The sequence below is a fragment of the Paroedura picta genome, chromosome 9 (assembly GCF_049243985.1).
Source record: "Paroedura picta isolate Pp20150507F chromosome 9, Ppicta_v3.0, whole genome shotgun sequence".
NCBI classification, from domain to species: Eukaryota; Metazoa; Chordata; class Lepidosauria; order Squamata; family Gekkonidae; genus Paroedura; species Paroedura picta.
In genome coordinates this window covers 83,911,064-83,937,669 of record NC_135377.1, presented here as the reverse complement: position 1 = coordinate 83,937,669, position 26,606 = coordinate 83,911,064, and the positions used below count along the sequence as shown (strand labels likewise).

Genomic DNA, 26,606 nt, shown 5'->3' with positions numbered 1-26,606 from the left:
AAGTGATCCAGGCCACGGTGTGGGTTTATGGTACCTCTGTCAAGCAATGCCATTTATGAAATTGCAAAAGTAATTGCAATTTGAGTAAAACAGAGACCCCGGCATCCCTCCAGGTCACAGCAGTTTGTATCTGATGGTGAGCTTTCCTGTCGTAGACACGGCGGGACAACACAGAAGAAGATCCACACGAAGCTGGAGACGTCTCCCCTTGAAGCTCAGTTTGGATTGAGCTTTGTGTGTTTTGGGGGGGGGGGGGAAGCCCGAGATCAGCCCCGTTAAGGCACAACTGCCCTGTGGAGTTTTCAAGGCAAGAACAGTTCAAGGGTGGCTTGTCATTGCCTGCCTCTGCCCTGTGACCCTGGTATTCCTTAGTGGTCTCCCATCCAACGGCCAACCAGGGCCAACCCTGCTTAGCTTCCAGGACCTAGCAAGGTCGGCTTAGCCTGGCCTATCCAGGTCAGGGCATACCATAATCTTTCACCCACTACCAGATTATAATTTTTCACTTCCTTGTCCCTTCTTTAGTATAAATTTTCCACTGTGTTTGGGTTAAGGGCTTGAGACAAGGGTTCATGCCCTTTTATTGAAACCTTTGGCGACAGAAGTAGGAGTCTTGTGCGGCGAACTGGCTTAAATCAAAGACCTGCTATCAGTGGCCAGTTCTCATCCGTGCAGGATTTGTTCTGCAGGGTTCCACAGGGCCAGTTCCACCCCCCTTACTAATGCCCTTTGTGAGCATTTATTTTATTTATAATTAAATTTATATACCGCCGCTCCCAGAAAGATGGCACGCGGCAGTTCACAATACAACCAAACGCTTGGCGGAAGAGCTCCGTTTTGCAGGCCCTGTGGAACCCGGAGAGTTCTGTCAGGGCCCACAGCTCTTCTGGGAGCTCATTCCACCAGGTAGGGACCAAAGCTTTGGTAGGGACCAAGGGCCCTGGCTTTGGTTGAGGTCAGGCGCCCCTCCCGGGGGGGGGGGCGGGATTGTCAGCCAATTCATACCCGCAGAGCGAAGTGCCCTGCGGGGGGCATAATGAGATACGGGGTCCTGTAGGTATGTAGGGCCCAAGCTGCATAAAGCCTTAAAAGTCAAAACCAGAACCTTGAACTTGATCCAAAAGCAAACTGGCAACTGATGAAGCTGCCTCAGCAACGGCTGGACATGGGTCCTCCAGGATGAATTACTAAGGACTCATGTAGCTGCATTTTGTACTAGTTGTATTTTTTGGATGAGGGACAAGGGAAGGCCCATGTAAAGCGAGTTGAAGAAGTCTAGCCTGGAAGTGACGGTTGCAAGGATCACAGTGGCCAGGTATTCCGAGGGTAGGTAGGGTGCTAGTAGCCGTGCCTGGTGCAGACGGAAAAATGCCTTTCGGGCTACCAACGTGACCTGGGCCTCTATAGATAATGAGGCATCCAGAATCACCCCCAAGTTCCTGACTAAGGGCACAGATGTTAGTTGCACCCCATCAAGGCAGGGGAGGCATATTTCCTGATCCTGCCCCCTTCAACCCAGCCACAGGTTTCATCATTCAATTAGGGAATGCTTGGTTCTTTATATATAAAAAGGAAACCTATTGTTCATTTTTAAAACAAAAGGGTATCCTTAGCAGGCCAGAACCAAAACAAAGAGGCAGGAGGTGAACATGCATTCGTTAATTTGAATTAGCCCTCACTGCCAAATAAGGCTCTAGAAAATTAATCTGCTTAGCTAGTGTGGTAAAGCAGATAGGACATTAGACCTGGAGGGAGTCTACTGTTCAGATCCACACTGAGGCACAGTTCATTGGATACCTGCAGAGCCAGGCACTGTGTCTCACATTAACCCACCTCTGCAGGTTGTCAAATAAAATGAGATGGCCTTCATATGTGCTGGAGTGGAGATGGGCACACAACTGTGATCATTCCCTTCAATGCAACTGCTGATTCAATCTGAAGTACCCAGCAGACTTTAACAAACAAACAAAAAATAAGCACCCTCTAAGGCAGTGGTCCCCAACCTTTTTATCACCGAGGACCGGTCAACGCTTGACAATTTTACTGAGGCTCGGGAGGGGGGGGGTAGTCTTTTGACAAGGGACTGCTCTGCTTGCTTTCCCGCCAGCACCCCTGACTTCCAGCTGCCCACTGGGTGGCGCTACCAGCAGCTGCTCCATAGTGCCACGTCGAGGGGAAGCCCCAGCCATGGTGGCCAAAGGTGAGCAGGTGGCAGAGCAGCCCCCAACGCAGCAGCCGGGGAGGAGGACGAGACGCGGCCCGGTACCGACTGATCCATGGACCGGTACCGGTCAGTGGATCGGGGGTTGGGGGCAGCTGCTCCAAGGAACAAACAAAGTCACCAACTTTTTAAAATTCGATCCTTTCATATTTTCAGGAGTACCCTGCATCCCTGGACCTCTAACAGCAGTAGAACATGATTGATGGTTTGGTTTCCTTTTAAGATCTTCCACATACTTTGACAAGCCATTTGGGCTCCCGATTTATTTTACAAGAACAACGGAGGTCGATTAAGACAATCAGCACTCACATTCCAAAAGATCGGCCAGGGTCTTCGTCCTTAATGCCACGGGCCGCTTTGTCTTGTCGTTAGTAATGGCAAACTCCTGCATGCCGAGTTCCTCCGCCACTTTGGCCTGTGTCCTGTTGTTGACCAGAGAGCTCCGTAGCAGCTGTCAAGGGAAGGTATCATATCACATTTAAACATGCTGAGAACAATAAGGTGAAATACAAGCTCTACTCAGTGGATCGTCTTTCTAGCCCTTGTTTAATTGCTACTGTTGGTCCAGGAGGGAAAGTATTTGGAGTGAAGACCCAGAGGAGGGTGTACAGTTGAGGGGACAGATGTTTTTGGTTGCTTCTTGACAACACGCCACAATCCTTTAAGAAACCTTCTGGTTACTTGCATAGTGTAGTTGGAGGGCAAGCTGAAAGTTGTTTTCCTGGGATGAGAGTACTGAGGATGGGGGACAGTGTCTTGACTAATGTAAAAAATGTTTCTAATCAGCATAAACAACAATAATTTCCTACATTTAAAATGCCATTAACCAGGCAGTGCAAAGGAGAGGGCATTATCCACATAGCAACAGAGACGCGAAGTTTTGGATTATTTTCAGCACTGAAATGAAGCAAAAAATTGTCAGAAATTCATTGTGGAAGGTGGGTTCCCAATGCAAAAAAGGAGGCCAACTTGGAAGCATTTCAGTAATCAGTCAATGGAGGCCATCTTGCCTACTGTCTAAGTGTAGCCCTCAACTTTAAGATGTGGTGATGAACCAGGAAGGGGGGGGGCATTCATATGCTGAAATAAAGCCCTAAATTAGGGAGAAATAAAGGGGGACCCACAAGGACCTGTGTGGGTACCCTATTTCCTATCCTCCACTATTTTCTTTTTCCCTTCTCTTAAAGTTCCTGTAACGTTTTCCCATTTCCTGCCTCCTTCTCTCCTTCCCAACCTAAGCAATTTACCATTACCTGCTTGGTAAGACTGGAGGAAGCAGAAGAAGAGGTAGATGAAGAACAAGATGGATGGATGGAATCAAAGACATAAGGAGATTGACTTTACAAAAACTTAAAAAGAAATGAGTACAAGCAGAGTTGGATGGCGGGCTGTTGCTTAGGAAGTCATCATGGGTCAGAAATGACTTGAAGGAACCAAACAGCAACAAAGCCCCTTTCAAGCTTTCCCCCCTTTCTTCCCACAGGCGGCCTCTACCTGAGAAAACTATGGAAAGGACCTGTGTACCAGCACCTCATTTCCCCTGATATTTCCTCTCTTACACTATTTTATCTTTCCCTCCTCCTGGCAATCTCCAAATTGTCCTACTTCTCAGCCTCCTCTTCTCATTTCTAGCTGCCAACCAACCTAAATTTTATCTGCTTCCACTTCTTCAGCTATTTTTTATTTAATTTATGTCCCACTTTATCTCCCCAATGGGGATCCAAAGTGACTTATAATATTCTCTCTTCCTCCATTTCATCCTCACAAAAACCTATGAGCTAGGTCAAGGTGACAGTACGTGACTAGACCAAGGTTACTCAGCTAGTTTTCATGGCATAGTGGAGATTCAGGCTTGAGTTTCCCAGATCCTAGTTAGAAACTCTAACCACGATACTATACTTGACTTTCCTGGGATGGCTACTATTAAAACAGTAGCACGTAGGCGGGTCTGAATGTGTCATCCAAGGTTTGTGCTGGCAGTTGTCCAATGCTTGCTGGTGGGCCTGGTTATGATGAGTTCACTTTCAAAGGCCTAAACAACCCCTGGAAAAGGCCCTGCCCCTTCCCCCTACCTTTTACTGACAGAAACTAAAGTTTGAAGGTTGGCAGTAATGCTGTGGGTGCCTAGCAACTGCCACTACTAGCAATTGCCATCTACTTCTTAAAGCTACAAGTGTTCCTATAATAGGGAGGAGGGTTAATCCCAAATAGTTTATTTTTAGATTTCAAAAAAGGGCCATTTTTAGAATTGTAGTAGGTAGAAAGAGCTGCCTTATTTTATCCTGGCTACAGTTTCTTGGTTTAAGTATCCTCAGATCTGCCCATGCTGTGAATGAGATATATTGATCATAAATATGAATAAATAAGGGGGAGTTTTCCATTATAGAAATGGAGCCCGCAGTGGAAAGAAATTCATCCTGTAAAATGTATAGTGTATGTGTGTTGGGAGGGAGTGTCATATGCTAAAACAGAGCCCCCAATTAGGAAGAAATTCATAAATCAGGCATGGGGAGGGGGGAAATTTCCACTGTATAAATGCAGCCCCCCAAAGGAAAGGAATCAAGTGGAAGGGAAACGTTCCACCACAGAAATGGAGTTCCAAAATAGGGAAAGCAGCCCTAAGGAAAACAGAACTCCTATAGCTCCTGTGTTAAACCACTTATGCGTGAAGCATCATGAATGCGCGAAAGCCGATCCTGTACGCACGCACGCACGCACGCACGCTGTTGTTCTAGGTGTGATGTGAATCCTGATGAATAGTTAGGCAATCATTCAATGTGATCTTTGAGCAACCTGGGGAATGTTTGTTAGCTCTGATTTCTCTGTTGAGTCTGCACCAGACAACTTGCATGTTGTATTCTTGAGCATCTTCGAAGGGGGATACTCGGATCATGCAGGGCTCTAAGCAGAATATTTGCATCTCACCACCTTGCCACCAGAACTGCACCTTGGAACATATCCTGCCTTGTGGTTGTGTATACACAAGAAAAAAAAATCCACTCTCTAAAGGCAACACGATAAGAATTTGTACAATATGGAGAAAAGCTTTATCCCATGATTTGAAAGCACAAACAAATCATAGGAATACCGCAAAGATTTTAAGAAGCTGTGGGAATGCCACTGGAAATTCCAAATTGTGGAACTATGAAGAAACTCATTAGGATGTGAATAATATCTAGAGGCCTCTAGACAGTTGTGCAGAGAATTGTGAAGTAAGTTTCATCTTTCTGGAGGGTCGCTATAAGCAATCTCCTTTTTCCTGTGTTAGCAGCCAGACAGAAACAAGTGAACATGCATTACTACACTGTTCGATTTACAATATCATCAGATGCAACTTAATTCAGCCAATACTAGATAGACGCTCTTTCCTTTCTACAAAGGAAAAGGCTAAGAAACTTCTAAATGATGAAAGCAGACAAATAACTCTCTCCTGCTGCTATTAAACTGAGTCATTTATATATAAGACAGAAAGTATCTCCCTCGATCTAAGCTGAATTCTGTAATGAGTTAATACTTTGGAAATGCCGTTTTAATGTTGAGTTTTAAGCACAATTAGGTGTTATATTTGATAAAGTCAATTTTCGAGTTTTTTGTACCCAAATATTTTTCTGCATCTTCCCGACATCCGAAACGTCTGTTCAAATTTTGGCCTGAATGACCGTAAATAAATTTTGTTGTTGTTATTACTGAGCACCCATGCAAACTTGGTTGTTGTCACTTTGCGTTTCTCGTATTTCTGAATCTATGTTATCATTGTTAGGGCCCACTGAGGAAGCATTCACAAGCAAAATGCAGGATTGGCCGGTTCCTCGTTGGGATTTGGAATTTCCAGAGGCATCCCTACAGCTTGCTAATATCTGTGCAGTATTTTTCTAGCCTGTTTGTGCTTTCAAAGCATTGGATAAAGCTCTTCTCCACATTGTACCATTTCTTATTGTATTGTGGATTTTGTTCTGTTGTATAACTGTGTATCCCATTTTGTATTTTGTGGCTGTGTACGGCAGGTAGTGGGCAAGGCGTCATTCAGACTTTCACACTGAGGAAATCCCGGAGCACACAAGGTGTTTTCAAGGACACCGAAATGAGGCAGAGCTACGATTCAGAAGCCGGGAGCTCCGTTGCTGGAGTGCTAAGAGGTATCATTAGTCAAGTCAGGACAGAATCATGCTGGGCTTTTCTTAATAAGGGTGTTGCAAGCAGCAGCAGGAGAGATCAGTGCTTGGCTGGTGGTACCCTCCTGTTGTCACCTGCTATTGCCAGGATCACCTGGTGATAAGTACTGAAATTCCCCAGAGGATGTGGGTGAGGCACATGGCCAAGATGCTCTGTGCCTGATGCGCATGGAGGCTCTTTCTCTGAGTTGCAGACTGCTGGGCTGCCCCCACAGAGTTTTAGGGGGAAGTGTCCATTCCTCCTCCTCATCTTTTCTGTCAAACATGACGGTGGCTTTCAATGGGAGGGCTGTGCAAAGTGCCGAACCTTTTCTTAGGTTCCCCAGCTGATTTGAGCCCATGGACACAGGCACAAAATGGCAGCCACAGGAGGCGGAGCTAGCCACACAACAGCTCCCTCAGCTTACCTTCAACCACACCGTGAAGATCCTTGTGCTGTGGTGGTAACTTCTGCCATAGCAATATTCTCAAAGGTCTGCATGACCAATCAAACCTCCAATGGAGATCCAGGGCCCTGCTAGGTATATTCCCCGCCTGGCCAAACACAATTTCTAAAAACACTTGGAGGGGGGCAGACAAGGTGTCGGAGGCATCGCAGGGCCCACAAGTACCCCGTTGAGGACCCCTACCATATGCTTCCTGGGCCCAAGCCAGTTTTACTAGCCATGTGCACTCACAGTTAGGGTGCTGGCTTGACAAGGAAGAGGTAGGAGAAAGATGGAAGGTAAGGAAAGCATCAGGATGGGTGATATGGATGGAAGACAGATGGGTGGGCCGAGAACGACCTCTCACAACTGCTCACAACCAATACAGCAAAGAGGAAGAGAGGGGCCACACTCACTGTTTTGAGCCCCCTCCCCTTGCAGGGGGGCCTTGAAAGGGCTTCTAGAAAGAGAGCTAAACAGTCCACGGTGAAGGATAGGAGTCATGCCATATTTCAACTCTCTTAGGTCCAGGGGTAGCTAAAGTGAGGTTTTCCAGATGCCCATGGACTACAGTTCCCATGAGCCCATGATAGCATGATGCTGGCAGGGGCTCATGGGAACTGTAGTCCACGGACATCTGGAGAGCCACGGTTTATATTGCATTTCTACACAACACGGAGAGCTACTTAATATCAGAGAAAAAAGTGATATTTCTGACGAGGAAAGTGCCTTAAGTTGCAACCCTCTCTAATTGTCAAGATTATGGTGTTCTGCTGTGGAAATGACTCTCATTCTGGATCTGTGCCTATTATTACAACTTTGGCCAATTTAATTCAAATAAACTTGATGACCTATAATCCATTCTCTGATACGGGGCAAAAATGAACTGGTCCCAAGCGTGCTTACTGTGAGAGGACAGCAGTGTTAATTTATTTTTTTTTAATAACATAAAAATGCAGCCATCTGTGGCGACTGAGAATTAAGAACTGTGAGAAGTTTTAAGGCGCGGCTGACAGGAAGAGAGAGCCAAGTGCTTTAATTAACAGCAGCAACTTTCCAAAAGAATAAGCGCGTAACTTATTGTCGTGACAAATTTTGTCGTGAACCAGTGGTTCAGAAAGCAGAGCCGAGCTCTGGGTTGCAATTTGCATAGGATGCGAAGGTTGGGTGAATAGCCCCCAAAAGGTGACATTTCTGCTTAAAAAGATGGAAAGATAACAGGTGGGGGCTTCAAGAGCTACCACAGAAGGCAACATGAAAAGCAACTTTTTAAAGGCTAATTCTGTTTGGTTAGATAAAAGAGAACAGAAAGAGGGGGCAGGGCTGGTGATAAGGAATTCAACACGGATTGTTAATTTTCCTGACAAAAGGACTGGGGACCTTCATCAAAATTATGCTAAACAGAAGGTCGTGAGCACAGGGGAACTTGGGATAAAAAGCGAAAGACAAAGATGCAATTGGATAAAGAACAGTTCTTGGTAAAGAAGAAAACTCTCTGCTTCTTTGGGGACAGACATAAGATGTTGTGCTTAACCCTGCCCCCTCCCTCCCCCCCAAAATCAAACCTAACAGCAGGGCAGGATACGGATCTCGACGGGCAAAGCTCTCCTGAGTCTCCTTCTGACACAAAGGACTTAAAGGTTCCACAGTAGCATTTGGAGAAGAAGCTGCTAAAATTAGATGGAGAAGAGCTGGTTTTCTCTTTCCTTATCACCCTCAACCACCCTGGACAGATGCTCACCCCACATACCTTGGCCTGCCTCTCTCTTTCAGTACCAAACCAAAAAGGGAAACAAAACCCAACCGAACTAGACAAGCTAGGAACCTAAAGGTTGAGCTGCAAGGAAGTTTAATACACAAATATTTCATAGAATCATAGAATCATAGAGTTGGAACGGGCCACACAGGCCATCTAGTCCAACCCCCTGCTCTACGCAGAATTAGCCCTAAGCATCCTAAAGCATCCAAGAAAAGTGTGTATCCAACCTTTGCTTGAAGACTGCCAGTGAGGGGGAGCTCACCACCTCCTTAAGCAGCCTATTCCACTGCTGAACTACTCTGACTGTGAAATTTTTTTTCCTGATATCTAGCCTATATCGTTGTGCTTGTAGTTTAAACCCATTACTGTGCGTCCTTTCCTCTGCAGCCAACGGAAACAGCCTCCTGCCCTCCTCCAAGTGACAACCTTTCAAATACTTAAAGAGGGCTATCATGTCCCCTCTCAACCTCCTTTTCTCCAGGCTGAACATTCCCAAGTCCCTCAACCTATCTTCATAGGGCTTGGTCCCTTGGCCAATTATTATTTATTATTATAATAAAGTACACATATTAAAGATTACAAATATCAATAAATCAGGATTATATAGATTGTGTATTATATTTCACAATAACACGCGGGACTGAGGCAGAACGCGTCCTGACCCAAAGGGTCTTCCTTAGTGGTCATGTTATTATAAAATGCACTCAAAGAGTAAAATTTAGGGCTTGCTGGGTGGTAAAGAAAGTCAGTACGGTGCTGCTCCATAGTATTGTATAAAACTGTCTGGTATGGAGCACACACTTTATAATATAATTCCAAGGACCACCACTCTCTGCATTAGCCCGGCTCTCGATCCAAAGTGCAATCTCATGTGTCGTGCCAGAAAGAGCCTCTCACTTCCTCCCTCTCACAAGCCCTCTTTACTGGCAATGCACATGCTTTTTCCAACCGCACTCGCCAGTGCATGTAGCTGGGAGCATTGCTCTCTTGGCCGTCACCGGCACCTGTGCACCATTTGCTTCCCCCCAGTGATGCTTGGCAACTGGGAGCATGGGTGGCACAACACTGGGTGGGGATCAGCAGCTGGGGGCCCCATCAGGACCCAGGGCCATGGCTACTGCCCCACCTTGGGGGACACTAATGCCAGTGTGACCAAAGGAGGGGGTAACCACAACCCTATTCAAGAAGGGAGGAGACCACAACCCTATCCAAAAATAGTTGAGACCAAAGAATCAAATTAAATTATAGCTAAGTATGCAGTGCTGGTATACAAAATATCAAATAGACGTTAATTATACATTAAATGGCATTAATCTGTCATTTTAAAAACGTTTTCTAAAGGTTCTGCATATCAATATTTATGCCTAGTATAGAGATAAGTATCCAAATATATAAATACAGGTAAAAAGCTGCAAATTATTTCCATATACAGGGAGACCAAACACATTTCAGCTAAAAGCTTTCCTCTGTGGTGAAATTCAAATTGAGCAGTCCATAAATTTAACATAAACAGATATAAACAACTCATCAAATGCGGATTGCACCAAAACCTCATAAAATGAAATGGGAACCTTACTCATACTAAGAGGTTCAACAGTGGAGGAAGTGAAAATAAAGAAGCTTAAGATGCAACGTGGACAAAACCTTAAAATGTGCAATATTTCATATGTCCATAGATCTGCAATGCTCAAGTGTCACACAGTGCTTGGATACACCATGAAAAGAATCAGCGCTATGATTTTCCATACCCCTGATGGTGTATAATTTAATTTCGTTCTTTGATGTCCGAAATGCATGCTTGGGCTATGCAAACAGAAGGCTGGATTGTAAGTGGTCCCATGAAGTTCTAAGGGGCAGTTGTAAGTGGGCTGACAGGAGCCAGCAGGCCCCCCCTGCTGCAACAAAGACTTCCCCCAGGGCTCGGTTCACACAAAATTAAAAAGGGAAGGCAGAAGAGGGGGGGAAGCTGTATATTCAGTGAGAGAATTGAATCAAGCCCTACTGAACTCAAAGAAATTCTTGGCAGAGCGAACCAGACAGCCCTCTTAGCAATCCAGAAAACTTCACCTTAACTCTTTGTTAAACTAGAAATCATTGGAAGTGTTATACTGCTCCATCAGAGCTCCTGGTACAGTTTCAAGCTCAGCCAAGGGTTACAGTGAGCAATTTTGAATTCCTAGAGAGGTTTCTAGTGATCACAGAAGCCCTGAGAGTTCAGCTGTCAGACTGGACCAACATGCCTTTGTTGCAACTGTTCTTGCCCTTAAAGCAGAACAAAACAAGGCTGGTTAATGACCTATCTAACTGGGTTCCCAAGGCAACCTGGGCCCTGGGCATTTTATGCTTCTATCTCTCCTGCCCACCACAACTGTCTACAGTGAGGAATTCTGGAGGGTGGGCAGGAAGGAAGGGTTGTGTCCATGCTTGGCTCTTGTGGCCTTTCCTGCAAGCCCAGGGAAATGCCGATTGCCACTTTTGGGTTAGGAGGCAAATTTCCTCCAGGCCAGACTGGCCAGGGATTCTGGGTTTCTTGAGAGGAGGCATCATCTGGGCATGAAATTGGTGTCACTGTGCGTGAGCAGGTAGTTGTGAGTTCCCTGCATTGTGCAGGGTGTTGGACTAGATGATTCTGGAGGTCCTTTCCAACACCATGATTCTATGGAAAGGCAATTCCTACCACCAGCAAAAGTGGGCTGGTAAACAGTACTGGTAGGTACCCCCTCACATAGAAAAAAGCCCCTGTTAGTTGTTAAAGCTAAAGCTATTGGCTACATGAATTTAAAACGTCCTTGGTTATGGAACGATTTGCATCTTCAACTTAACTGAGCATTCATTATTAGGAGCAAGAGGCCACTGAGGTTAATTAAAAGCCAGTATTAATTCACTCCCTGCTTCCACAGGCTTTGTCTTTCTGCCCGTGGGCGATGGGCAGCAAACTCACCGTCAGATGGCCTTCATGGTGATCAGGGAAATGGATGAATAAGTATTCTGTCGCCACCAACTGCATGATGGAATCCCCCAAAAATTCCATTCTCTGATTATGGCCCCTGAAACATGAAACAAGAAGATGCAGCAATGAACAGGGAGGACGAGAAGAAGCTTCCACTGCAGGTGGGACTGTCCAATGTGTATTTCTGCTAAGGGAGAAGAAATAATGCTTTAAAAATCAGCATCTGTCTATGCTACAATTTAAGATGGATTAACTGTCATGATCTTGCTTTCCTCAACTTTTCTATGTTTAAGTAATCCCTGAAACATTCTTCAAGGTTTGAGGAACCCCCAAAGTGTGGCGATCGTGCAGAATATCTTTGGGAATCATACCGGTGTACACGCCCACCCAGGGCCCCTCACCCCCTCCGGCCCCATCACTGGCTATTTTGGAAGGCAGGGCAGGTCAAAACAACCATATAAAGTCATATCGCCAGATAAATGTTTAATAAATTTAAAAACTATATACAAATTAATTAACTCCCACCCATTTGGGAAACTCTTCCAGGGATGGCAAGCAAGCCTAATCTAAAGCATCCAATTTCTCTAGGGGAAATGATCCCTGCAGTCTGGAAATGAGCTGTTATTTCATGCCTCCCTTGAGGGCTGGCATCTTTATCAGGTTTAGCTCTATACACTCTGGGAAGACATGGTGGTGCGTTCTCTCCATCTTTGGAGATTTTTAAACAGAGGCTGGATAGCCATCTGACAGAGAGGCTGATTCTGTGAAGGCTCAAGGGGGTGGCAGGTTACAGTGGATGAGCGAGAGGGTTGTGATTGTCCTGCATACTGCAGGGGGTTGGACTAGATGACCTATGAGGTCCCTTCCAACTCTATTATATGATTCTAAGGGGCTTATAGGACTGTATGATCCCCCTTGGTTCACAAAACAACTTAGGAGGGTGGGAGGATGAGAGCCAGAGTCCCAGACCCAATCTTCTTACAAGGCACAGAGTCCCCCAGTTTGGCTGTTTGGAAGGGAATACAAGCCAACTTAGCTTTTTAAAAAACTTACAGAGTCAGATGGTTAAATCCCACAGTCCTTAAAGTGAACGCTCTGGCTAGAAGTCGAACATGAGTAAAAATCACTCCGATGGCATCTTCAAATTCAGTCAGTTTTTGGAGAACAGGAGAGGTCTCGATCAGTTGTCGGTCTGTATTGGATTCTTGCAGCTGTAAAAGAACATAAAAGAGGAGCGCTACCATGAATTTAAAAAAAAAAAAGCGAGTCCTGTCTCATTACTGAGGCAATAGCTTTGGGGGTTTTTGGGTACCACCCGAAGGAGTCTCAAAGCAGGTTAAAATCACCTTCTCTTCCTCTCCCCAAAAGAGACACCCTGCGAGGTCAGAATAAGAGAGCTCAGACAGAACTGTTACTGTTACCGCAAGTGGAGGAGTGGGGAATCAAACCCGGGACGCTGCGGGGTGTGGGGGATGGGCCCCTGCCTTCTCCCGGCCCCAGGTTGCGGCCCAGTCGCCCCAGCATCCCTGACCCCCGGGAAGCCTTCGCCCTGCGAGGGCTTCCCTGGGGAATGGCCCCTAGCGCCCATTTTATTAAAAAAAATAAAATGGGCTTTATTTCTAGTCTCTGAATATCTCTTTTGCCTTGAAAACCGTAAAGGGTCGCCATAAGTCAGCTGTGACTTGATGGCACTTTCCACCACCAAAATGTGAGGAAGAACAAGCCATTTTTCCAGAATTTTTTTTAAAACTTAGATTAGACAGTGAGAGTGTCTGGATATAATCACCACTTGTTGGTATGGTAAAAATAAAATTACGGCCCCTCATTGAAAAAGGGGAAAACCAGAATCAAGTCCCCACCTGGGTCAGTCATTCTCTCTCTCATCCTAACTTACCTCACAGGAGTTTTGTGAGGAGAAAAACTGAAAGAGCAGAGAAGGATACAGTATATGCTATTCTCAGCCCCTTGGGGGAACAGCAGTAGAAAAATGCAAATAAAAACATGCTTCCGAAATTTATAATGAACAGGGCCAAATTCTATCAAATCCAACATTATGAATACAAAACGACTTCAGGACAGTCCAGATTTTGTTGGCCTTTCCTGATTTTAAGAGGCTTTTATTTCATTGCATTAATAATTCCCATACCTACTTTTTCATTTAATATTTTCCTCCTTCGACTTCTGGCAGGAACACAGGCTCAAAGGAAGGGACAAGTGGGTTCTCATGTTTAATGGTGTGTGTGTGTGTGTGCCACAGAACAATTCGCGTTTTTCAAAGGGATTTGCTCCTGCGTTTCCAGGAACAATTTCAGTTTTGTTGAAAATTAGCCTTTCTGAGGACAGAGAGCGAGCGCCGGGAACATTTCATCCAGGTTTTCATCATTACAGAACTATTAGAGGCAGAAAATTATTAAAGTTTAAGGACAACCAGTGTGGCACAATAGTGAACCCACTCAACTGGGAAGCCCTGGGTCCAACTCCCCACTCTACCACGATGCTGATGAGCCTCTTCAAGCCCCAATGACTTTGAAGAATGTAGTTGTCCAGGACCAGGATGGCGTTCCAAGGATGCAACAAAAGGCCCATTGGCTTATCAGGGCTTACTTTTAAGCAAACCTGCTTTGGACTGCAGTGTCAGTGCCCTCGTGTGAATCTCCCTCTCTTGACTTCAGCCAACCTCAAAGGGTTGGTGTATATGGAAAAGGCATCATTTTTACACTGTCTTGAATTCACTGGGGAGTTAGATATAAATGTAAGGAATGCCATTTGTTTTATCCCCCCCCCCCGACACACACACACATTAGCTAACATCTAAATCCAAACATCCAGATCATTAATCTGGCAAACCTCATGGTTTTGCTCCAGCTAACCTCTTAATCTTTCTAGTCCTGTTGCATTCATTACTTGATGCCTTACACCAGGGGTGGGCAAACTGCGGCCCTCCAGATGTCCATGGACTACAATTCCTATGAGTCCCTGCCAGCGAATGCTGGCAGGGGCTCAAGGGAATTGTAGTCCATGGACATCTGGAGGGCCACAGTTTGTCCACCCCTGCCTTACACTATGGTGAGGTTTTTCAGCCAGGGTTTTGAGAAACCCTGGGGTTTCCAGATGGCCCTTGCAGCCTTTCAGTCATCAGCTATGGCATTTGGAGTAACTTTGGAAGGTTCACAACTCTTTCGGTCTGCCAGCGGGGCCTGTGGGCCTCTCAACTTTCAGGCCAAAAGAGTTTCAAGCCATTTCAGCTCATCAAATTGCTCCCCACCCTCCCTCCAAAGGGAGGGAATCGATCTGGCGCACTGTAATCACTTGTAGCTATTTTCTGCAGCATTATCACCTTTTCCAGTGACTCTTGTTATCTCAGAATGTGGCCAAAGTACAGTGAAAGCCTCAGTTTAGTCTCTGTAGCTTTTTAGGGAGAGTTCAGTCCAAGCGACAGAAATCCGCAAAGGCCAAATGTACGTGAAACATTCCGAGATGTCAACACAGCTGAACATCAATTAGAAACAAGAAATCATCCCCAGGAATAAAAGGACATTGTGAAATGTGTGAGTCAAAAGGGAGACACTTACTTGGAGGGGGTGCAGAGGATAATTAAGCCACACTTCCCGCAGGCCCTGCAAACACCAAGAGACACTTTTGAAAGCTCAAAGGACCCGTTTAACAAAATCCACATTGCTAAATGAAATGTCATCTTGCAAAATACTGCTTTCGGGTGCTGACTTAGCTTAGTGCAAATTCAATGATGTTCACAACCTGATTTCGAGAAAAAAAGGTATTACTCGGCTCAAACTGCCTTTAGAGCTTCCGTCCAGCTCTTGTCAAATTAGGCGTAGGGGAGCACACACCGGAGTGCCTGCTTATGCTACCTCTCCCAGAAAGGAAGGAGAGCTGTTCCAGCCCACAAGGAATGTTCAGCCTGGAGAAAAGGAGGTTGAGAGGGGACATGATTTAAGTATTTGAAAGGTTGTAATTTGGAGGAGGGCAGGATGCTGTTTCCGTTGGCTGCAGAGGAGAGGACACGCAGTAATGGGTTTAAACTTCAAGTACAACGACATAGGCTAGATATCAGGGAAAAAGTTTTTCACAGTCAGAGTAGTTCAGCAGTGGAATAGGCTGCCTAAGGAGGTGGTGAGCTCCCCCTCACTGGCAGTCTTCAAGCAAAGGTTGGATACACATTTTTCTTGGATGCTTTAGGATGCTTAGGGCTGATCCTGCGTTGAGCAGGGGGTTGGACTAGATGGCCTGTATGGCCCCTTCCAACTCTAGGATTCTATGAATCTCCCTTCTACTTAGGGGAACAATCTGAACATGAGTTAATCAAATGCGGCAACGTAATATGAACACGCGCTGCGGGCTTCTATCTCACTGGCATGCCCCAAACAAGATCATCAGTAGTTGTACGCGTGAGAGCTTTCTGCAGTTTCCAAATCGTAGCTCTGTGCAGGTGCAAAGTCCCTCCGCTGTGATGCACGCAGCAGGAAGGACAAAGGTCAGAACAGAGGCAGAGCTGATTGTAGCAAAAGGTCTGGAATGAGAATTCCTTCCCAAAGGGCTGCAGAAGCAGCAGACGGGAAGGAAGATGGGAGGAGAAGGAGGAAGTAGGGAAAAGGGGAAGACTCTCACAGACGCAGAGAGAGATCTAAACAGAGATTATGGAGTGACCGATGGCTGTCCACGCTTTACGCAGTGTGGAGAAACGTAGTTTATTTCAGGGTTTGGGCTTGACAAAAACACCTTGAAGGGTTTTTTTTTTTTAATTCTCTCTGCTGGCAGCAAACAGGCAGGAAGGGGTAAGTCGATTACTGCCCAAATACCAAAGGGAAACGAAATGATCAGCTCACACCGAGAAGCTGACACTGAGACTTGGGGGTATGAGAGGCTTCACTGTATCTTCCTGGGTATTTCAGGGGGGCCCACAGAAGATAGAAAAGTTCTGCTGTAGCCCAGTTTAATCCGGAAACAGCAGCTCTCAAAACTGCGCTGCCATCACCACATGGAGCAAAACTGCGCTGCCATCACCCTGAACAAAGGCTCCAGGGGAAGGGGAAGCTTTTTGAACTGGGCAACTTCTGCAGGGCTTGTAAGAGAGGCCTCAACATTAACCTCTGATCTCATGGACCTCTCCGCCTGCACCTGCCAAATTATACTCCTTAAAGGTAAAGGTATCCCCTGTGCAAGCACCGGGTCATGTCTGACCCTTGGGGTGACGCCCTCTAGCGTTTTCTTGGCAGACTCAATACGGGGTGGTTTGCCAGTGCCTTCCCCAGTCATTACCGTTTACCCCCCAGCAAGCTGGGTACTCATTTTACCGACCTCGGAAGGATGGAAGGCTGAGTCAACCTTGAGCCGGCTGCTGGGATTGAACCCCCAGCCTCATGGGCAAAGCTTTCAGACGGCTGCCTTACCACTCTGCGCCACAAGAGGCTCTTTTATACTCCTTAGGGAGCCCTATATCATGTCCCACCAATCCCCTGGTAGGGATTTCTATGGGCAGTATTAAAATCAATTTCTCTGGAAGCTTTAATTCAAATTAGATTCTAGATTGTATTTTAGGATTTTACATGATTTGAATTGCGTTGCGATCCATCCTGAGGCTGGCGAGAGGTGGTGAAAGAAAAGCTTGAATATGTTATATTCTAAAGAGTCTACTCCAGAACAAGATTGGCCAATGGCATGCTTTGCACTGTTCTTTCGTGATCTTTGTCCAATCCTTTGCTGCGTGGACAATAGGTGTGCAGGTGCGTTACTCTGAATACATTCGTCACTATTTCCAATGCTGGGATTTGCTCTCTACCACACAGACCTCCGATGAAGGGAAGAAGTCAGTGGCTGAATTGGATAAAATGGAGGAAAGGACAGTCATGTAAGCCAGGGGTAGTCAACCTGTGGTCCTCCAGATGTTCATGGACTACAATTCCCACGAGCCCCTGCCAGCATTCGCTGGCAGGGGCTCGTGGGAATTGTAGTCCATGAACATCTGGAAGACCACAGGTTGACTACCTCTGATGCAAGCCTCCCTGGGTCCCCAATGGGGAGAAAGGTGGGGCATAAATGAGTAAATAAGCAAGCAAATAAATTGCTATTTCCAGGACTGCACTAGGATAAGCTAGCATAAGCTAGTCGCTGGGAAGGCACAACCAATAGGTGGGGCCTTAGAACAGCGACATGGGAAGGGCGGCTGGGAGTACAGGCCCTCTCAATGGCAATTCCTAAAACGATCAGTTCGTGGCGCTGTACCAAAGAAACAGGGAGAGAGGGAAGCCCTTCAGCCGGTCAGGGCATCATTTGGGAGGGTTGCTGGGCACCTAGATGGCCGGAGAGGCTGAACGGAACAGCGCTCATGGGTCAGGAAAGCTGCTCATCTGCAGGCAGCAAAACACAAGGACAGGAACTTTGTCTAGCACTTCTCCACTGCGCAGGAAGCAAGCCTGCTTCACCCTTCACTCCACGGATGCTGCCTCTGGATAGTCATTCTAAGCCCACTCCAGTCTCCTTTCGCAAGCTGATGACGAGTCAACATTGGGATAGCTCAGCTGGAAGGGAGGGGCAAGTAGATGACAGGCAAGGCATCGGCTACAGCCTCCCTCAGCTATGTCGGTAGCTGTTTTCCTAAGGTCAAGGAGTCCCCTCTAGCCCTTGTCTCCAGCTTGCTGATGAAGGCACCATCCGATGTTTCCACGATCAGCAGCTCACAGCGTTGTGCAGAATATTTCTTGCGTGTGCCGCTTTCCTTTCCCCCCCCAAAGTCCCCTCCACCCTCCGCTCCTTTTCCCCAGCCGGCCCCTGGTGAGCATTCGTCACGTCAAAGCTGCTGAAAGGACCGGACAGGAAGGCAGGAAGGGTCAAGCATTCCCCAAGTGTTAGCACACACACACACACACACACACGCGCACACTCAGAGAATTAAGTATGTGCTTTATTACAGGCTGCCAAGCTTTTCTGCTAGATGACACTGATACGTTCTTAAAATGAAGAAGCCCCTTTCCCTTCCGTTTTGCTTCGAGTTCCTTGCTTTGAGGCACCCCGAGCTAATGAAAAACCGTCCTCAAAGCACAGGTGCATGCTGCAGCACGCAGGCAACCCATAAATAAAAGCCTACCTTGTCGTTAAAGAGCAGGCGCCCAAACAGATGCTTGGCTTCTTCCAGACTGCCTTCCAAATAAACTGCCCCTGCGTGACAGAAGGGGCCAGGAGAAAGATCTACATTAACACCCCAGAATTTGTAGGGCAGCAAACTGCCGAAAAGATGCTGTAAACCCACGGAGACACTTCGGAAAAATGAGACTAAATGTTCTGGAAGAGGTTGGGGGGGGGAAGGAGAGAAAGATCAATATATATATATATATTCTCTGTATCAACCATCCCATTAGAAAAGCTAACACAGGATGCCTTCTGCTCTGAGCCCAGGCAGAACTGGATTCCACAGCAAAAAAAGAGCAGGAGTCCAGGAGGACCTGAAAGACTAACAATATTTGTGCTAGGGAAGGAGCTTTTGTAAGACACCGCTCCCTTCTTAAGGGGTCTGTATCTGAAGACGTGAGGAGTGACTCATGAAAGTTCATACCTGCCACAGGTGATGTTAGTCTTGAAGGTACTCCTGGACTCTTGCACTTTTCTACTGCTACAGACAGAGCCTCTTGTGGCGCAGAGTGGTAAGGCAGCAGACATGCAGTCTGAAAGCTCTGCCCATGAGGCTGGGAGTTCAACCCCAGCAGCCGGCTCAAGGTTGACTCAGCCTTCCATCCTTCCGAGGTTGGTAAAATGAGTACCCAGATTGCTTGCTGGGGGGTAAACGGTAATGACTGGGGAAGGCACTGGCAAACCACCCCGTATTGAGTCTGAAAATGCTGGAGGGAATCACCCCAAGGGTGATGTTATCACCCCAATAACATGACCCAATGCTTGCACAGGGAATACTGCTACAGACAAACTAACAAATTTAACACCCAGATGGATATCGGGCCTTCTGAAAATGGGTAGATGGTTCCACAATGGCCCTAGCCAACTGGTTCTCTAGCCCAGGGGTAGTCAACCTGTGGTCCTCCAGATGTCCATGGACTACAATTCCCACGAGCCCCTGCCAGCAAACGCTGGCAGGGGCCCGTGGGAATTGTAGTCCATGGACATCTGGAGGACCACAGGTTGACTACCCCTGCTCTAGCCTAGTGCTTCTTGCATTTGGACAATGCATCCTTACCCTTTAACTGAGCTGCTGGAATAAGCCTCTTTGTTTCTTCCATATCCTACAGAGACCCTAATAAATAAATTATCTGGCCTTTGAATGCCACTCTCTTCCTGCCCAAAACTTTATCTCCCCAAATGAAACTTGCCCGGTGCCTCACCTGGTGCAATTCCAGGCTCACCCGGTGCCACTCCAAGCAGGCATTCGAGGCTGTGCCCCCAACACCAGCAGTTCAGCTGGCACAGCTCTGCATGGCCCCTTACTGCCCTCCGTGGTCTGCCCAGGGCAGCTCCAAGTGGGCCAGCCCAGAAATGGCTTCCAGGCTCTACTACTGCGGCAACAGCAGCCACCGTGCCCCTCAGTGGTAAATGTGCAGCCTGCACACACACCGATAGTGTTTTATTGCATTTCAGGGGAATTTAAAACCACCTGTGCATTTCTCCCCCTGGACATTTTACATTTTTGAGTAAACCTAGGGAGTTCCCCAATTGAGGGTCGAAACTGAGGCTTAAGACTGTACAGTGCATATGGCTCTTCCACAAGTATCAAGAGGGGTCCACTGCTCTACCCAAATTTATTTATTTTCTTAGATTTTTATATCGCCCTCTCCATACGGCCCAGGGCGGTACACATGGAACGTTGTGGGAGGCACAGAACATCATAAATTAAATAACAGTCACAACATATCAATAACAATTCTAACAGTATAAATGAAGGTTTAACAGCAGGGGGTAGTCAAACTGTGTCCCTCCAGCATTCGCTGACAAGGGCTCATGGTAATTGTAGTCCACGGACATCTGGAGGGACGCAGTTTGACTACCCCTGTTTAACAGATTACTCTTAATTAATTCATTGAGCAATTTCAATAGAACAACCGCTAGGAAGGTCAGAATCCTTCAGGTTATGGAAGGTATGGCTTAAGGGGGAACCGTCAGATGTTCTGAGGTCAGATGCACCTCAGTCGAATGCCTGGGGGAGGAGCTCCCTTTTGCAGGCCCTGTGGAATTCTGGGAGTTCGAGCAGGGTCCTGCTCTCTTCAAATGTTAGCCAAGGATGAGGACTGAGGCATGATTGTTTCCAGGGCTCTGCTTTCACAGGTTCTTAGTAAGTACAGCTCAAATTGGTGTTCAGGTTCTTTCATCTTTCTTTGCAATGACACCACACTTCTGATTCATACTTGGAGGCAGACGCAAGGGCATCAGGGTTGCCATCTTCAGGTTGGAAAACCTCTGGAGATTTGGGGGTACAGTCTGGGAAGGACAGGGACTGCAGTGGGTGAAATACCATCAAGCCCACCTCCCCACCCCAAAGCATCCATTTTCTGCAAGGGAACGGAGTCTGGAAATGAAGTGTCAATCTGAGGGGTCCCCAGGTTGCACCTGGAGGCTGGCATCCCCTCACCAAGAACAACTGGTCATCTTTGTTCTCTCTTGCTGCAGAGGGATGGACCAGAACCAACGGGATGAAATTAATGCAAAAGAAATTCCGTCTAAACATCCGGAAGAGTGGTTTCTCAGTGGAACAGGCTTCCTCGGGAGGTGATGGGTTCTCCATCTTCAGAGATTTTTAAACAGAGGCTGGATAGCCATCTGACGGAGAGGCTGATTCTGTGAAGGTTCAAGGGGGCGGCAGGTTACAGTGGATGAGTGAGAGGGCAGTGAGTGTCCTGCATTGTGCAGGGGGTTGGACCAGGAGGTCCCTTCCAACTCTATGATTTTATACATAAAAGGCCAGAAAGACAAATCACACTAGTAAGTAGCTTCAGCAAACTTCAAACACAAGCCAGCCCTCCTTCCCCTTTTCTATATACTTTAATGTACATGAATACAAAGGGGGGAATTTGCCTTCTTACGCCAGAAATCTGCCCGCGGCAAACAACAGGCAGCACCTCTGCCACAAAGAGCGAAGAACGCCCCAGCCCACCTCCTCAATGGAAAAGCTGCAGCATTTGAACCATGCCATGAACACCGCCTCTTGCTTGTTTTTTCCTGCTTCCTTTAAAATGCTAAACATCAAAGCGCTTGTGAAGAGCAAAGCAAAGTTAAAAAGGACGGCTCCAAAAAAAAAAAAGTCTTGATCTGAGGAAACAGAATATAGCCCCAGGCAGAAACCATAGAGCTGTTACCTTGAAAGAAAGCTTAGAATATATTTTCCAACACAAGACCAAACGCATTAAGGAGGATAACGAACGGCGGTAAAGCCTGTCAAAAGCCTGGGAGGCAGGACGCTACTCCATGAGCAACACAACCGTAAGATGGTTCCCTTCCTGCCACCCCCCCATCTTCCGTAGTGCTCCCCCCTTGGGGAAGCTGGACTAACAAGCAGCACTTGAGAGTAAAACCAGCTGCCAGAGCTGATGCGGTGACTAGAAAGAGGGAGAGGCTGGAGCTATCTGGTCCCTCGAGGTCTCTCACTCGAGGTCTCTCCTCTGTGACTTGGTGGCTAAAAAGGCAAATGGGATTTTGGCCTGTATCAAACACAGTATCGTGTCCAGATCACGGGAGGTGATGGTACCGCTTTACTCTGCTCTGGTTCGGCCTCACTTGGAGTCCTGTGTTCAGTTTTGGGCACCCCAGTTGAAGAGGGATGTAGACAAACTGGAGCGTGTCCAGAGGAGGGCAACAGAGATGGTGAGGGGTTTGGAGACTAAGACAAATGAAGAAAGGTAGGGGGAGCTTGGTCTGTTTAGCCTGAAGCAACTGAGAGGAGATCTGATAACCATCTTCAAGTATTTAAAAGGCTGCCATGTAGAGGATGGAGCAGATTTGTTCTCTCTTGCCCTGGAGGGACAGACCAGAACCAATGGGATGAAATTAACGCAAAAGAAATTCCGTCTAAACATCAGGAAGAAGTTCCTGACAGTTAGAGCAGTTTCTCAGTGGAACAGGCTTCCTTGGGAGGTGGTGGGTTCTCCATCTTTGGAAGTTTTTAAACAGAGGCTGGATAGCCATCTGACGGAGAGGCTGATTCTGTGAAGGGTCAAGGGGGTGGCAGGTTACAGTGGATGAGCGATAGGGCTGTGAGTGTCCTGCTTAGTGCAGGGGGTTGGACTAGATGACCCAGGAGGTCCCTTCCAACTCTATTATTCTGTGATTCTAAGGTGCTTTTGCCATCGTTCTTCACCCTCCTGCTGCAAGGAAGGGATGCCAGACAAAGGAGTGGCCATCTCCAGAGCCGGCCAGCCATAAAAACAGTAGAACCAGCGACTGCTAAACAGCCAACTTGACTCTGAATTGTCAAAGGGTGTCACAGCCGCAGTCAACTGGCCATTGTGGGTTTTCTGGCTGGGTGGCCTTGATCTGGTAGATTTAGTCTCTGGGGTTTTGCCAGTAATTGTGGCTGGCGTCTTCAGAGGCAGGACACGGCAAGATGGGAATCTCTCGCGCCCAAGTGAGCTAACGTCTCCTCCCCCATCTTATCCTCACAGCTGCCCTGTGAGGAATATTAGGCCGAAAGGGGGTGGATCGGTCCATGGTCACCCGGGTGAGCTTCTGTGGTGCATGTTGCAATTTGAACGTGGGTCTCCCAGACACCAGCCCACCACTATTAACTATTATTCCACAATGTGCCAGAAAACGACCTTCTCTGTAGGCCAGCATAAATCGGGGGTCCTGAAATGTTTTTGACCCCGTGGGAACATCTAGAAATCTAACAGCAGGGCAGGTGCAATGACAAAATGGAGGCCACAGGATGTCTCTGGATACCAGGCGGGGGTAGGGGGGGGGAGAGCCCCAGCTACAAAATGATTACCACGGCTTAATTTCAATAACAGTGTTGATTTTTGTCCTGCACTGGCAGCTGCTGTTGAAGCAACATTTAAAGCAGGGATGGGCAAACTGCGGCCCTCCAGATGTCCATGGACTACAATTCCCATGAGCCCCTGCCAGCGTTCGCTGGCAGGGGCTCACGGGAATTGTAGTCCATGGACATCTGGAGGGCCGCAGTTTGCCCACCCCAGCATTAAAGAGATCTGCATAGCCAATCTCATCTGCAAGAGTCTCTCAGAAGCCTTGTGGGGCAAAAGACCTATTTTCTAAAACCACTCGGTGGGCACCAAGTCAGGGCCTCCTGGTCCAGATGTTTTCAGCCAGTTCCAGGTGGTGGATGGCACCTGTAACCAGGGTGTTTTCCAGGGATCCCCTAGGCTAAGAGAGTTTCTCAGCAAGGAAAGGCACCATTTTCTGGGTCCATCTTCCAGACTTGAGACCACAAAACAAGGTGGCTTCATTGGCCCTGATTTCTATGAATGCATTTTAGTCTATCTGGGTTTGGGTATGTTCCTAAGTGACCTAATTGAGGACAATGCCGAACCAGGCCCTTCTCTCCTTCCTTACTTCTATAGTCTACTCTCTGTAGCACTTTTACCATCATTTCCTTAGGCCTCAGATGTTTCACCTGCTTTGAAATTATGTTTTGGCATTTGACGTGTAATTCATCCTCCCTGAGTTTCCCCTTTTACTTGCCAGTAATACAGCATTTCATCTCGGTCCGGTTTATCGACAACATTGCTATGATAATCTTGTTCCAATTTCTTAGAACGCATCTTTATTTTCTTGTGCTTTATTAAACTGTCGTCCTGCAGCTAATGAGGCTGTTGCTCTTAATGATCTTCCGATGGCTCGTCACTTTTCCCCCTTGTTTTGCTCTTATTGAATCACAGATTTCCCCCCGTTAGATACTGTTACGCCTGCTGCAATTTCATTTTTATCCCCCCATTTCTCGCAGCCAATTACTTGCAGGTTTAAAGGCCGGGTCCTTCTCCTATGACAGTTTCTTTCTGCATCTCTTCCCTCTTCTTGTTCTTCTCCTGAGTATGAAACAGTTGGCTTTTTTGAGATTTTAATTCCTGCATGGCTCTCTTATATTTATTTCCCTAGTCTGAATTTTCTTTTTGGGGGGGGGTCTTCATTTCCAGCCGTCTCAAGGAGAGATTTTAGCAGCCACCTTGATTTGGACAATCAGTCTCACATCCAACACTTTCTTTCACTACTTATATCAGGCTTTCTCAACTAGGGGAGGGGAGCCGAATGGGTGGGAATTAAATTATTTTAAAATATATTTTTAAAATGTAAGTAAATGTATCCCCTGTGCAAGCACCGGGTCATGTCTGACCCTTGGGGTGACACCCTCTAGCGTTTTCATGGCAGATTCAATACGGGGTGGTTTGCCAGTGCCTTCCCCAGTCATGACCATTTACCCCCCAGCAAGCTGGGTACTCATTTTACCGACCTCGGAAGGATGGAAGGCTGAGTCAACCTTGAGCCGGCTGCTGGGATCGAACTCCCAGCCTCATGGGCAGAACTTTCAGACTGCATGTCTGCTGCCTTACCACTCTGCGCCACAAGAGGCTCTTACTTTAAAAATGTGTTAGACATTTATTGGGTGATGGCTAGTGATGGGCCTGGAGGGGGTGGGAAGGGGAAGGGCCCCCCCCCATGGGCAAGTGCACAGCTATGCTTCCCATCTATATTCTGCATGATGGCACCACTTCTGAGGTTTCTCGAAGCCTGAAGAATGTTTCAAGGGTTTCTCAACAGTAAAAACATTGAGAAAGGCTGACTTATTTCTTTGTAATTCCTCCTGATGGCCATTTATTTTGCTGGACACATTCTTCATCTTTAAAAGGACTTCCTTGGCAATTTTTCATCACCTTTCCCGTCCTCACGTGCACTGTTCTTTGGACCATCTCTTTTCCTCCTTCTCCTGTATCTTCTTTCCACAACATTAAATTGGTCCGATATGTCCGTGCTTCTTTGCTCACCCCATTCTTATCTCTTGTTTCTTTACCAGTCTTCTTTTTGCCTGCTCTTTTTCACTTGGCTAGTTTGCTCCTCTGTTCTAGCCATATTCACAAGTTACGATGAAGAAGTATCATCTGTGCAGGGAATACATGTCGTTTCTCTTTATAGCTATGATGAACCATCTTCATTGGACGAGTGTGCAGAGAAACATGTGATTTAAGCCCCACAATAGTCCAGGCACAGGTCCCCATTACATCTATAAACACACTATTCCCTCCACTCTACATTCTTGCAGAATCTCAAATTTCTTCCTGATTCTATCCCTTTATTATCCTCTATGAAACAATTCTCAAGTTCTGCCTCCAGTTTCCTCTTCTTCTTGCTGTGTTTCTTCTCTTGTGTATTTGGTGTTTCTCTGTGTTCCAATCCTTCACTTTCTCCTGGGGATTATGTTTTTTTCTCTTTAGTAGTAACACAAGGGAAGACCTGCAAGAAACCTGCAGGGAGAGCATATCCACAGAGTCCCCCAGACATCAGGGAAACATATAACAAGTTAATTTCAGGGGGTAGCCAGGCTGGTCTGCAGGAGGAAAGCTAGATTTGAGCTAAGTAGCACCTAAAAGATCAAGAAGATTTTCAGGGTAACCAAATGCAGGAGTCACACACATTTCTACTGTGCCTACTTAATTCATGTCTCTTTCCTTACTTGGGAAATCTGCCTGCCTTCAAATTCTGTGAACACACACACTGAATTGGAAGGGCAGAATGACTTCCTGAGTTGGGAGACAGCCACATTTAAGGCTCTTGGCCCTTAGCCTGTGGCTCTCAACTCCAGATGAACTGGCCCACTGGTTCTTTTTCTTTTAGTTTGGCAGTTTCCTTTAAATTGTGCTTTTTATACTGTTGTAAGTCACTCTGGGCTCCTTCAGGGATAGAAATGAGGCAATAAGTACTTAGTAACTAAGATCAGAATGTTTCCATAAAATTTCAAGCTTCATAAACAAAATGATAGCCACAAACAAATAATACATTGTATAGTCAAGGAATGAAGAAATGCATCTCAAAATGGGACATTTTTTGTCAACAAAACCATCAACACACATTGTTAAGCAAGGAATAGGGGGGTGTCCTTCTTTGTTGGGGACCTCTCTTA

At 46.7% G+C, this 26,606-nt stretch overlaps 1 protein-coding gene across 2 annotated transcripts in view; it reads right to left on the bottom strand.

Annotated features, from left to right (window-relative positions):
* The window catches only part of DROSHA (drosha ribonuclease III), a 108,050-nt gene that overhangs the window by 16,972 nt on the left and 64,472 nt on the right, over window positions 1-26,606 (bottom strand). For both annotated transcript variants that reach the window (XM_077353447.1, XM_077353445.1), the window contains exons 23-27: window positions 18,630-18,700; window positions 15,100-15,144; window positions 12,581-12,738; window positions 11,519-11,624; window positions 2,531-2,672 (exon numbers count right to left, since the gene is read on the bottom strand). In XM_077353447.1, coding sequence (XP_077209562.1) covers window positions 2,531-2,672; window positions 11,519-11,624; window positions 12,581-12,738; window positions 15,100-15,144; window positions 18,630-18,700 — 522 coding nt within the window. The remainder of the gene's footprint in view (window positions 1-2,530; window positions 2,673-11,518; window positions 11,625-12,580; window positions 12,739-15,099; window positions 15,145-18,629; window positions 18,701-26,606) is intronic.